This window comes from Monodelphis domestica, chromosome 4, assembly GCF_027887165.1.
Source record: "Monodelphis domestica isolate mMonDom1 chromosome 4, mMonDom1.pri, whole genome shotgun sequence".
Lineage (NCBI taxonomy): Eukaryota > Metazoa > Chordata > Mammalia > Didelphimorphia > Didelphidae > Monodelphis > Monodelphis domestica.
In genome coordinates, this window is record NC_077230.1 from 154620667 (window position 1) to 154635079 (window position 14413).

Here is a 14413-nt window from a genome sequence, read left to right on the forward strand (position 1 = left end):
TCTTCTGCCTTGGAACCAATAGTTGGTATTGCTTCTAAGTCAGAAGGTAAGGTTTGTTTATTTACTTAATTTTTTCAAATCTATTGTGTATACTTCATATTTTGTAATCCCACTGGAAACAATAAGAATGGTCACTTTTAAGTTCCACCTTTTGTTTCTTTACTAATAGGCATTAATATAAGTCCAAGTTATCCAGGAACAAAACCATTAGATTATCAATTGTAAACACTTTAGGGAGTTGGAGCAGAAGTGGTGGGTAGGAATAATGAGAAAACATCCAAGAAGGAGAATCAATTTCTGGACCTAATGGTAGTTTTCAGACCTTCTGTATAGGGATGTCAAAGTTTGAGAGAAATTTTGACAGCAATAATACTGAAATACAGAGATATTACAGATCAGAAAATAGGCAGCTATGAAATATGTGGCACAATGGAAGGACTATCAGTGGAGTTAAGAGGATCTAGTTTTGAAGCTAGATCTACTAATTACTCTATGACTTTAGTCAAGCAGGCAATAAGAACTCACTAAGTGCAAAGAATAGCAAAAACAGTCCTTGCCCTCAAGGAACTCACATTCTAGTAAAAGAGATGACATATAAACAAATAGGTGCATACAAGATACGCATAGAATAGGTGGAAGGTAACTTTTGAGGCAAGGGCTCTAGCAGCTGAGAGAGTAGGAAGGAGTCAATAGAAAAATCATTTCTTTAGAAAAGGGGTCAGACTAAATGATCTCTAGTGTCCTGTCTCTCTGGGTGAGCTACTTCATGTCTATTATCCCTCTGGTGGAGGAAGTTCTCACATTGAAAGTTCCAGTGCAATTACAGAGCTTTTGCTTCTTTGGTATCTTTCACAACTATTTAAACTGTATTAAGCAACTACATTCAGGTTTTAATTTCAAGAAAACAACCAAGAGTATAATAAAAACTTTATCTAAATACAATCAACATTTATTAAGCACCAACTATATGTATAGCACCACTACATTTTAAACTAGTTCCTGTGTAAGAGTTTAGAATTTATTTATTGAGATAAATCCCAAGTATATGCAGATTTTAAAAAGCAGAGAATGGTTCTGGTATGCATAATGCTAAGCTATTCTACATATCCAGAGATGAGAAAGAATGAAGGGTTGGATATTGAGGACAGCTTAAAAATAAGCAAAGAACTTGGATTAGTGCAGAGCTGGGAAGTGAAAAGGGTTAAAAAAACAGGAAGGGCCTGAGAAAGAGGAGCATGTATAGCAAGACAAAGGTTAGCCTGAACTACAATGAACAGTTCATGAAACTATATACTATATTTGAGGTCAAGAAGCTTTATAGACAGATATCAAATGCCCTTTAAATTCATAAAATATGTGGGATTTTACATGAAATGGAAATGAATAAGGTAAAAGTTTACTTGGTAGAATCAGAAGTTGCCAGAATCAATGAAGATAAGCAGTGGGTAAAGGATATGACACCATTCAATGCTAGAAAAGAAAGGACAATCAAAGAATGGACTGAGGAAAGGTTACTGGATTAGGAGTCAGAGGGCCTATTGAAATCCCAGGTCTGTAGTTTTTAATGTTTGCCCTTCTGCAAGACATGTGAAGTCTCTAGACTTTGGTTTCTTTCCTCCTCTGTAAAATGAGGGGATTGGAGTATAATCCTGTGACACTATGAACTGAGATAATGTGTTCACTCTTGGAAACCATTTAAAAAGTCAGTTAGAAGGCACTCGTTGGGATTTTAGCAACCTTTAAGTTCCTCTACCAGGCAAAAACCTCTTCCAAATAGGCCTTCTGAGTTTGGAAGAAAAGTTACAATTGATTCTGGACATGGCCTTCCAATGTCAAAATGGTCTGGAGTCAGGGTAGCTGATCTGAATTCTAGGAAAGCTAGTTTTGTGTGCTGTCATTGCTTAGAGTACACATCAATATGAGTAGCTGGCCAATGATGTTTCTACATCTATTAACATTTCCAAAAGTACTGACATTTGAACAACTAGCAATGATTAATGTTAATATAAGTTAACATTTTTGAGGTAGAAAGAAAATGAGAGAAAATGGCACATAAGAGAATTTTTACTTAGAACTTATACTAGTCTACCTTCTGTGGACTATTCAGAAGAATATTTTTTAAAAAGAATCATTATTTTGTGATAATGTTCATAAGCGGCATAACTCAAAAGGATCTGGCCATACAGTGGTTAAAAGAATTACCACAAACTACTCCATGCATACATCAAATGCTGAATTACAATAAAAACACGGACAACATAACAGCAGTGGAAATGGAGCCATTATAATTAACCTTCTTACAACAGAAGATGTAATGTGAAACAGTAGATATGGTAACAGTTTTACTTAGTCTTCTTTTTTACAACATAAGGCAAAGAAAATTATTATCAATATCTTCCCTATAAATGTTAAAAAATAACTTGTTTCACAGCTGTGCAAACATACAAATGCATTAGTCAAATCTGATTAGTCATCTCTGCATATGTACACCTGAACATTTCTAAAGTTTACTGTTAATTACTTGTGAAGCATTCTCATTTACTAATCTCAACAAGCAAGCTCCCGGCTCTGTAAAATAACAGTTTCAGCCATTTTTATGGGCAAAATTATGGTAATTTCCAGGTATAAAGAAGTGGTACAACTGCCTAAGCACCACTAAATCTAGGTGTTCAATGTCATAGAAATGTTCTCTTCCATTTCCTCCAACTCCCCAAATAGCTGCTGAAGACTTTAGAATTTTCTACAGTGCTACATAGTTACATGGAAGAAAGGAGTAATTCTGGGTGGTAGAATCCTCTCTCCAGAATATATCAGCATAAAGTCAAGTTTACTGAAATGCAGGCACCCAAATTCTCCAAATCCTGAACATAACTTGTCAAGAGAAGCTTTCACTAATAGGAATTCTATATGTGTTATACTATTATATGTGTACAGAAAAATACTGTATACAAAAAAAAAGTCTTTATAATACAGGTTAAATCCCATTATAACACTCCCAGGTATTAAAATTTGTTATATTATTAAATACTTAGGTCTGTGACAGAAGAATGTTATAAACAACAGTAAAGTATAGATTAGGTAAAATGAATGAACCAGAAGAATGCATTCCTTTAAATTAATCAACAATAAAATATTACAAGCACAAAATGTCAGTCATGCTTAGTGACCAAAAACGCCTTTAAGGTAGGTTTAGTACATACCCTTAAAAGGTATGATGTAGCTACTACCATGTAGTGTGAGGTCCCTGTGTCTATGGGAATGACAGGAGCAGTAAAGGAGGCAGGAAAATGGGATTAGTGCTGGATACCTGGATACAAATACTGCTCCTGACACAACTGTTGATCAATAGCAAATCTTGCAAAAATGGAATAATAATACTTGCATTACCAGCCTCATATGGTTTTGTAAAAGTACTTTTAAAAAAACCATCAAGTAACTGGAGGATTTCTATGTGAACTGGAATGACGTCCAAGAATTGATGCAGAGTGAGAGGAGCAGAACCAGGAGAACATTGTACACAGAGACTGATACACTATGGTACAATCGAATGTAATGGACTTCTCCATTAGTGGCGGTGTAATGTCCCTGAACAATTCTGAGGAATTTATGAGAAAGAACTGTGGAAGCAGAAATGCAGAAGAAAAATGTGATTGATCACATGGTTCAATGAGGATATGATTAGGGTTTTGATGTTAAAAGATCACTCTATTGCAAATATGAATCACATGGAAATAGGTTTTGAACAATGATACATGTATAATCCAGTAGAATTGCTTCTCAGCTCCAGAAGGGGAGAGGGAAGGGAGAGTGGGGTGGAATCATAAAATCACATCTTTATTAATTAAAAATCTATCAAGTGCTTAATAAATGAAATATTAATTACTTTTTTACTATTTATATTATGACCTCATTTAGTAGCTTATATAAGAAATGCTATTACTTTAATGAAACAAACAAAAAAACACCATGGAGTTTTGGGAGAGAAAAAGGTAAACTAAGAGAAAACATGAATTTAAATACGGTAAACAGGGATTACAGCAAACTGCTTTCTAATTCAGAGAACCTGAAATATAAACCGATAAAAATATGGCAAAGTTCCTTCACCTACAGTTTACAGTAATTCATTAAGGACAATAGAAAAATGGAGCATTTGTTCAAATGACATGTCAAATGAGACCAATATATCAAAGAACCTAAATTCCAAATGAATCTTTAAAGAAATGGAAGGAAGGTATTGGCACTAAGAAAATTAAATGGGTCAGAAGAAGCATGATGTTCAATGAAGATTAATAAATAATAAGAATAGTTTTCTTCCTCAAATATCTTTCAAAAAATTTCATATATTGGGAAACCTGCTACAGTTGTAACTGTCTATAAATTTAAAGCTATTTATAAAATAAGAACAGAATTAAGTTAGTATGGTCAAGTTCCATTAGGACAATTATCAGTTTAGTATGTGCTGAATTGTAGCAAGTTATGTTGTGGGCTCTGTTGGACATTTCAAGTTTTTGTTGTTCTCTTTATTAATAAAGAAGATAATTACTTAAAAACCCTAGGAGCTATGCTGATAAGCCAAACAGACAAGCCAAACATTAATCAGATGGACCTAATAGTTGTTGGAAATTAATTTAGGTACTTCTTGAACACTGTGAGCACTTTCTACCAAAAATAATACATCAAGCATGCCAAAACACCAAGAAGTAAGTTTTCAGTATTATGTTATAAGGCTTAATCTATGACAATGTGTATTGTTTAACTTATCTCAAGTTTGCTTGGAGTTTTTTGGTCTAAATTTGTGATTTAATTGCTTTAAGGAAATTTCTGGTAATGGAAATTCTTCATACTAATGCAGATCAGACACTGTTCTGCAACTTATAGTTTTGAAATCCAGAAGACCTGACACATACTAACTTTGTGACCCTGGGCAATAATAAGAAAGCTATTAACTCCTCAGGGCTCCAATCCAATCACTAAGGTCAGTTCTCTATATGTTGTACTGCCTTTAAATCCCATCTTATTTGGCTCAGTTTCCCACAATTCTACCTATTAACATTGACTAGAAATAGTACTTTTTAGTTAATAACATCTTAAGTTTTAAAATGTGGTTTTTGTTTTTCCCTACCATTAATGCTTTGAAGAAGTTATAGTGAAAGACATTTAAAACTATTTGGGTGGGTTTTTTGCATGAATGAAATTTTAGAAATTCTTGTTCATATTATGTAAAAATAAATAGCATGGAAAGCTGTAGTTCAGAATTTCCTTTAAATATATAATTGGACCCATTTACATTATGTTTATTTAATAAAGACTAGGAATGCTACATAGATTATTTTCATCTAAGATGCTTTACTGCCTCTAATATTTTTCTGAGTTTTTCTTAATTAAGCATGAAAAAACCTTTTAGTTTAGTTTAAACATCATCTTTGGACTAAAAAACTTTTAACCTACACATGAAGATCCTTAGAAATTATTATTACCAACTCTACGCCTGCCCCCAAGTTGCCATAACAGGTATCTATCACTTCATACAAAACACTACTTTCATTATAGAGCCACGGAAAAAGTAATATACACAAATCTTATTCTTATCTAATCGAAAAAGTGCTGAGTTGGAAGAGATTGGCCATTTCTTGCCACTAATTTTGAGACTGCTTTTATTTTTCTGTTTTGTGATTAGGGATAGGAAATGTCTAAAATTTCATATGCCAGAAAAATCTATTGAAATTTTAACTGTGTCCTCCAATAATTTAAAGTTACTGGTCTGTGAACTATAATCTACAATAGGGCATAGTTCTCATAGTCATGTGTGGTTAGAGGAACAGAGAGGATTTCTATTTTTAGATATTTTAATATTGTAAACATTGAAGAAAGAAAGTTGACTCAGCTAAACTGTGGTTCTCTCTCAAAACAATCAGGGCACAGCATAGGATGGGAAGTCCTTAGGAGATCAATCTCATTTGACATGAGGAAACTGAAATTCAAGGAGGCCAGGTGTCTTATTGAAGCCAGCTAAAGCAAAACAAGAACTTTAAGAGAGGTCTTCTAATTCTAGTCAGGTGTTCTTTCTGCTACACAAGTCCATAGCTATTTACTAAGCACCTCTGAAGGGCCAAGGAGTATAAAGCCTCCTTTGCATTCATGACATATTTCACTGCTACATTACATGCATTGATCACAGCCAGACTTTACCATCAATAGAGTACTGGGTAGTGGAGCAGACAAGTAAACTTTTCTTAAACTAACTTATAATCTAAGTACCCCTATGCCCCTGAATTCCTTGCCCCATGAAATTCATAAATCTTCATGGGAAGAATAAAACAATTACAAGCTTAGGTTTATCCACATTGCATTGGATTGGGATGATGGTGGTATGAAGCCAAGGCCTAAGTTTCTTATCCACAAGCCCTCAGACAACATATTGGGAATTAATTTCCCACTTTATAAAAAATTATATCATGGGGGTAGCTAGATGGTACAAGGCCTGGAGTCACAAGGACCTAGGTTCAAATTTGGCCTCAGACATTTCCTAGCTGTATGACCATGGGCAAGTCACTTAACCTTATTTGCCTAGCCTTTGTCCTTGTGCCTTAGAATTGTTACTAAGACAGAAAGTAAGGGTTTAAATAAATTATATTATGATGAAAGTTGGTCGAATTTTCATTCTAAAAAGTATAGCTGTGTTTTTTAGAGATATAAGAATAATTTGTCACTTTGAAAACTAACATCTGTTATATGTCACTTAATATGTGAACTACCATTACTGAGGTGCAAATGCAATGCTCCCTTCAAAGACAAAAGTCTTCTAAATTAAGATTTTTTTTTTTCATGAAAAGTTGCACCTGAAAAAAGAAAGGAAAAAAAAGGACACTGGCCTTTACTTTAACCTACCTATGGTAAAAAAAGAATTACGGATAAAAACGAATATTTGTGAATGTTCATTTTTATAGAGAATTAAATGAATTGCTTCAAACACAAGAATTATCAAGATAAGCTTTAGGTCTTCATCTATAAACTTGAAAAATTTTCCCTCATAAGAACCTGAAATTGTGTACAAATAAGTACATCACAGCATCTTATGCAATCTCATGTCATTCCAACAGCAAACTGTGGAAACTATTAGAACTACAGCTTTAACTAATTCATGGTTTTAAAATCTAATTTCAGATTTACTTCATTTTAAGATCCATGATTTTATCAACATGAATTCTTTCCACTGATGTAGATTATAATTTTTCTTCTAGAGTTTCTGTGGCAGAAAAAGTCTTTCCAAATTTAGCTAGACTGGTCTTCAGACAATAAAAATATATTTCATCACTGACCGAAACACAAAGCCTTTCCAACTTGGTAAGACCAGGTATATTTAAAATATACTTTTATTTAAATTGTGTATTTAACAATATACAATAAATTTGGAAAATAAAACATTATAAAGAGAGCACACTGGCATAAACATGACTTGGAGGCAGCCATTAAAGGGACCTATGTCAAAGTAAAAACTGAAGAGATGCTTAATATGCCCCCCACTTTAAGAAAGTCTCAGCTTGTAACTATAGCTACAATTTTTGGTAGTGGTGGTGGTGGGGAATAGGTCTAAAATATCCTCTACATTTTACTAGAACTTCTTTTACCTAACAAATGTTTGGGGAAAATGTCTGAAAATATTGAATCAATAAGGATCTAGTTTGATCATTCATTTTGCAAAAGTATACTGACCTTTACATAATTAGAATTTTCATGCTTTCATTTTAAGCTTGAAAATGTATAATGGCTATAAAAACATAAAACACAAGGCCCTTAATATGTTGAGCACCGAAGCAATCTATCCAAACCACATGCTTTTGACTTAGTTAAAATTTTATTTTTTAATGCATATTTTGGTAGTAATGATCTTTAAAACTATATTATTATTTATGACATATGCATCTATTTCTCCCTATAAATTTATTAATTTTGAAAAGGCTCACATTAAGTTTTACTGTTATTTCTTGTATACTTTAAAATTATACTATTTTGAAATAGTTGGGATTTTTAAAGTTAAGCCAATATAATACACAAGAATTTTTTAATGGTAATAGTATGGATAGTATGGCTGTTCGTGGTTATATCAGAGGCTTATATTTTGATTTTAACAAAATTTTAAAGGTATTGCAACATTTATAGCACTATGAGTAACAGTACTATAAATATCAATAGTTTAATATAGATTACTTTAAGTCACTTACCATGCAGAATCATTTGGAAATAATAATAAACATTTAGAAATGTTTGCTTTTTCTAGTTCCGTAGTGATTAAGCAATATATAAATGGGAAGAAGTCATTTAGCTATAATTTTAAATGTTCTCAAAATACTCTGTTTTACAACTCAAAAAGTTAATTCTTGCCTTCCATAGCAGACTATTATGAACCAATGACAAAACCTTCACATTTCAGTGAACCAGAACAGTATGCATTTTTCATGAAGATTCAAATTCATCAACACTTATAATTCAATGTATATACAATGATTCTAACTAAAACCAATACTTCAGAATCTTTGAAGGGTTACACCAGTTGACAGACACATATAGATGTTGTTTTTTTCTCATAATTGACTCTGGAAATTTACTTCTTAAATTGTATTCTCATAATTTCAAATACAAGATTATTTAAATAGACAGTATTAGTCCTTTTAAAAAAAGAACATTCTGGAAATAAATTAGTGGCAGTTCATAATACTAAATCAACTACTGCATAAGAATTCCACTCCAGTGTACCATATCTTGTGTGTGTGTGTGTGTGTGTGTGCGCGCGTGCGCGTGAGTTTGATCCCTCCCCCCATTCTCAAAATTTAGAAACTTTCAGCTTTTCTTTTTTTTTAAAGAAGCAGTGCAAAATTTTTCAGGGTATGTTAATACAATACAGAGAACATAAAGGACAAAATATAAATGGCATTTAACATCTGTGTACTGGTTTCATTCTAGGTATAAGTAAGTATGTTATTCACTTAGGTTAGGTATATTATTCATCTTTCTTTAGTATAGAAATCAAAGCCATTAACCTAAATTTGAGGTATATACACAATACATATACAAATTGATGCAAAACATCTTTCTCATATTAACAATACATTTAAAAATAGTGGAAATTGAATACTTATGCCGCTGATATTTTTTGACTTAAACAAAAAGACAACATTCAACTTAGGGAGGTTTATACTGATAATAAAGCTCTTGTAGTTAAAAATGTCTTCCTCTCCCTTTATACTTACCACAGATTACACAATGTCCTGAGAGGATTCATCATGACAGAAATGTCAATCACAGCTTTAAGACCTAACTTCAGAAGAAACTAATGTGAAAGCAAACTGGAACGTGGGACTCCATCTTTCTTTTCAAAGAAGTGGTCTTAATTTGTTTCTTATAGAAAAAATTTGTCAGTTTATTATAAATATATCTAACCCATTAATTTTTGCAGCTTTCAGGTTAATTATAGTCCAGCACTTCATTTATGCAAAGTCTACAAATAGAGGTCAGTAGAGATCATCTAATCTTAAGTCGTGACATCATCCATTCAAGTCCTTGGCACAATCTAGAAATAAAAATAAAATTATCTTGTAAATATTTCATATTTTAAAAGGATATATAGAAGTAGTATTTATACCTCACATTTATATGAAGCTTTATAAAACACACAGTAGGAGAGAGCACTGGATTTTAGTTAGAGGCCTTGGATTCAAAACCTATTTCTGCTACTTACTTTTTGTTAGCCTTGTTCACCCCAAGAGAGTTCTTCAAGGCTAAGGCTTGTCTGAAATAATTTCCTGTCCTGTTTTATCTATTTTCACTCTCATTTTCCAGTATACCTAAACCCAATGTTCAGGTAGGGCTTTCTGCCCTACCTGAACACTAGTACTAAGCCTTTTATTTCCAAATCTTTCCTACATTTGGAGGTACTAATGTGCTTTGAAACTCAGCATGTCTAAGAATGAAGATTCCATTAAAAAAGTTCCATGTTTCTGTCTAAAGTACTACATCTGTCTAGACTGCTGGGCTTGCAACTATAGAACTGACTTTGCCTTGCTCTGCTCCTTTAATCTCTACATTCAACCACAAACTAGTATTTATTTCTTCCTTCTGAAATTCCTTAAGTCTTCCCTTCTTTCCTATTCCCATTGTGACTAGTCTCAGACCCTCTTCTCTGATCATAACCATCTCGATAGGTCCTGTATCTCCCCAATACAATCTATTCTATAGATCACTATATAATACAATTAATCTTTCTAAAAGAACATTCTTGCCATATATGCCAAAAAACTTCCCTGCCCACTGAAGTCTTCCAAAGATGTTTTTCTTTATAATATTATGGTCACTCCATAAACTGTTCTGACTCTGTTGACTTCAATCTTCATCAGTTCATTCAAGTTTTTTCTGAAACCATCCCCTTAATCATTTCCTCTATTACAATAATATTTGATCATATTTATATCAAAGTTAGCTATTTAAAAAAATCCAAAGAGTTTGTTTTGTTTAGGATTAATCCATTCCTTAATCTACCCTCTTTCTAAATCTCCCCCTTTCTCTCATATTTCCCTGTTATGTACCTCAATTATGTGACACAGTTTTTTGGTAATCAGTGAACTTCTCTTCTCCCCTTAATTCTTCTTTTAAAGCCATCAAAACATAATAGAACCACTCCCCAGCCTTCTAATTAATTTCCTTCATGATTCCTGATAATAGGATTTACAAGGGACATATAAATCATCTCTCCATTAGACTATAAGTCATTTATCCTTGTTTAGTCCTTTATTATTGTTTATTGATGTTTACTTTTTTGTTTAATTCTATATTTGAAAGTCAAAGTTTCTAAATAGATCTAGTCTTTTCATTAGGGATGCATAGAAGTTCGTATTTCTTTACAAATCCATTTTTACCCCTGTAGGGATCATACAGAGTTTTGCTGGGCATGTTATTTTAGGATATAAGTCCATATCTTTTGTCTTTTGGAATATCATATTCTAAGTTGTCCATTCCTTGTTTAATGGTGGCTGCTAAATCATGCAAGATTCTAACTATGGTTACTTGAATTCTTTCTTTCTGGATGCTTGGAGTATTTTTTCCTTAACTTGGAAGCCTTGGACTTTGGCTATAATGTTCCTGAAAGTTTTCATTTTGGGGTTTTGTTCAGGAAAAAAGTAAAAAAAGCACTTCTTAAGCACTATGTGCTAGGCACTGTGCTAAGCACGGCAAAGTAAGGAGGTAACTGGTAGATCTTTCTATTCCTGGTTGGCCCTCTGATTCTATGGAAATTATGGAGCATTCTTTTGAGAATTCTTGAAATATGATGTCCAACCTCTGGATTTTTGGTCATAACATTCTGATAGTCAAATAAATTTATTTTCCTTGATCTGTTTCCTAGGTTAATTGTTTTTGCTATAAGATACCTTACTTTCTTCTTTTTTTTTTGGTATTTTAACTTTGTTTTATTATTTCTTGTGACCTCTTTGGTTTTGGCTATTCTATGTTCCACTCTACTCTTCAAAGTTCATTGTTTAGACAAGTTTATGTTCCTCTTATGCCAAGATGTCAATTAGCTTTTCAATTCTTTCTTCCATAGATCTGATTTCTTTCCTAATTTTCCTTCAGTTTTTACATTTCATTTATAAAAACATTTTAAGTCTTAAAAAAAAACAAACCAACTCTGTTTCATGTCTTCCAGGAATTTGTGAATCTTAAAATACTCAGACTGTACCTTAGAAGATTTGGTCTAGCTATTCCCTATTGTTACAATGGAGATATTTAAGAATCAGGAATGTATTGAGAACTTTTAAAATTACTCCACCCTACTCAGACAGTGCTTTAGGGGAAGATAAGGTTGTAAACTCCTGATTGAACAATGAAAGTCCCCAACTCATACCTTATAGTAAAGCTATAAGTAACTTACAAAAGGCAAGTTTAACAAAGAGGTATGAAGTACTCAGAATATTTAATCTAACCAGAGAAAGTGAAAACCAAAGAAGGTGAAAACTAAGAATGGGCAGTCCTGGGAAAAAGCATCTACTGTGATTGTTAGACATGAAAATTTAGGGGAGGTGACATAAGAGAAAAATCTCTTTAAAAGGAGGTGAAGGAACAGTTCAGGGACAATTGAATTCAGTTACAATTGAATTCAATTTGGAGAGTAATTTCAGTTCGGAGTAGAAGAACCCAGCTTGGAGACAATCTTCTGGTGAGTGATAAAGACTTGACTCACTCTCCCTTACTACTGCTTGGCTTAGTCTGAGCCAGATCAGTTTGAATTAATTTTCTTTCTCTCCTTCCCTTAATTCATTCTTTCTTTATTAATTAAAATCTCCATAAATCTCAGCCGACTTGGGTATTTTCATATTTGGGAATTTCCATGGTGACCACTTATTTTAGAATTTAAGTCAAAACACTAAAAATTATCTCTTTATTAGCATTTACAAATTCTAGTCAAGTTTGTAAATGTTTCAATACTAATCTTCTTCTGAGTTTGTATCCTGGTCTTTTCTGCTACAAAAATAGCTTTTCATGTTGGGATTCTCTTTTTCCCTGTTTGTTCTTCCTACCTTCTTCCTGATTTCAGAGTTACATTAGGGCTGGGCTATGCATTTCTGGAGAGAAGATCTGGAGTGGGCCTGCTGTGGTTTTTCTTAGGGTACCGAGTGCTGTGTTGTGCTGAGTGTCCAGAATATATGGGACAGGATGGGGATGTCCAAGCTTTCAGTTCTCCTAAAGTGGTCTATCTAGCACAGTCAGATCACTGCCTCTATTCTGATCTCTGTACATTCCAGATTTGGGTTTGGATCTCGGGAGGCTACTGACTGATTCATCCCCCATAAGTGGGTAGAAAGTTAAAAAGTTGTCAGGTAGTACCTGTTCCCACATTCTGCAAAAGATCAGATCCCGATATGGATCTGGGACCTTGTCTTGGCTTTAAGCATCAGCCCATGGCACTGGGATGCTCCATATGACATGCTCCTGGACAAATTCTGTCCTGAATGTCCATAAACCACTCTGTCTCCCTACGTTGCCCTGGGCTGGAAAATGATCATGACTTTTCCTTGGATCTCCTGATCAAAATTTGGTCTGATGCATTTTCTACTTCTGTTTGAAGTACTTTTGAAGGAGACTATTCTGTACATCTTCCTGTTACTCCCTCTATTTTCCAATTTTAACACTGTATACTTCAGCCATCACTTATCTTGAACTTCACTTGACTCCTAGCCTAAACCACAATATTTGATACTAAACTATATAATATTTGTATTTTACATATTTAAGCTATTTCAGGAGAAAGAAAATAGAATTTGAAGTACAGATTTTGGTTTGAATTGTGGATAGGCCAGTTGTTACTCAGGTGATACTAATTTTTACTTCTTTGAGCCTTAGTTTCCTCATCTATAAAATGAAGACTTTAGATGACTTCTAGGTCCCTTTTAAATTTTATGGTTCTAGAGCTCTTGAAAAGAATCTATTTTATTTCACTGTCTTGTCATCCTCCACAATGGTTAGGACATTACAAGTCTGAAATAAATATGTGTTGATTTCAATGTCAAGAAGATGAAAAGCATATAATATTATTCAAAAAAAAGCATCCTTACCCCTCACCAGTGAGAGCACAGCACGCCTGGATGTGCCACTGGTGATCTTTAATTGAAGTGAGCTTCAAAAACTGGGAAATTTCAGCTACAGTCATGCATTCTTTAACATCTTGTTTGTTAGCAAAAATCAGCAATCCAGCTTTTCTTAGATCCTATGAGAGCAAATTAAAATGACTTGTTTTTGAGGTTTCCAAATCATTTCATTCAAGTGTTTAAAGATTTCTGAACTTCTCAACACAGCCATGTAAATTATAATTAAAAAAAAAAACACACAACTTGAACCCTGACCTATACATTTTCAAAAATAATGAACAAGTTTAAATTTCTTTGATTAAAAAAACTGGTTTTTGTAGGGCATGAGGTAGAAAGGAAAAGAGGAAAAATCAGAAACGGTTTCTTTCTAACTGGTCTGTTTGCAGATATAATTTTAAAAATCCTCATAGAGCTCCAGAAGCAGAAAGTAAAACACAAGACATTAATCTAGAATTTAATGACTCCCCAAATATCTATTATTAAATTAAACAAGCCTAATATCATACTGCTTGTCTTTTTTTTTTGGTTTTGTTTTTAATGTATAATTAATGCCATAGTGGAATAAAAGTTCTATCACTAATAATCAGGTCCTGGATCCTAAAATCTCCATGTTAATTCTATACCAACTTCTACCTACAATTCTCCAAACAAGAAATCTGAGTATTATATAAGCCTGTTCCTTTGCTATCAGATAAATTATATGTCAGAAAAAAGAAGTACCTAAATGTTTTATGATATGTAATGGTATCTACAATCATGTTTTTCATTTTATTTTATTA

The 14413-nt window shown here is 33.2% G+C and overlaps 1 protein-coding gene across 1 annotated transcript in view; it reads right to left on the reverse strand.

Moving 5' to 3' along the window:
• Positions 1 to 2263: 2263 nt before the first annotated feature.
• Positions 2264 to 14413, reverse strand: part of ARL5A (ADP ribosylation factor like GTPase 5A) — a 32711-nt gene continuing 20561 nt past the window's right edge. Inside the window, exons 5-6 of the mRNA XM_003341243.4 lie at positions 13602 to 13753; positions 2264 to 9568 (exon numbers count right to left, since the gene is read on the reverse strand). Of these exons, the coding sequence (XP_003341291.1) occupies positions 9520 to 9568; positions 13602 to 13753 (201 nt within the window). The 3' untranslated portion in view covers positions 2264 to 9519. The remainder of the gene's footprint in view (positions 9569 to 13601; positions 13754 to 14413) is intronic.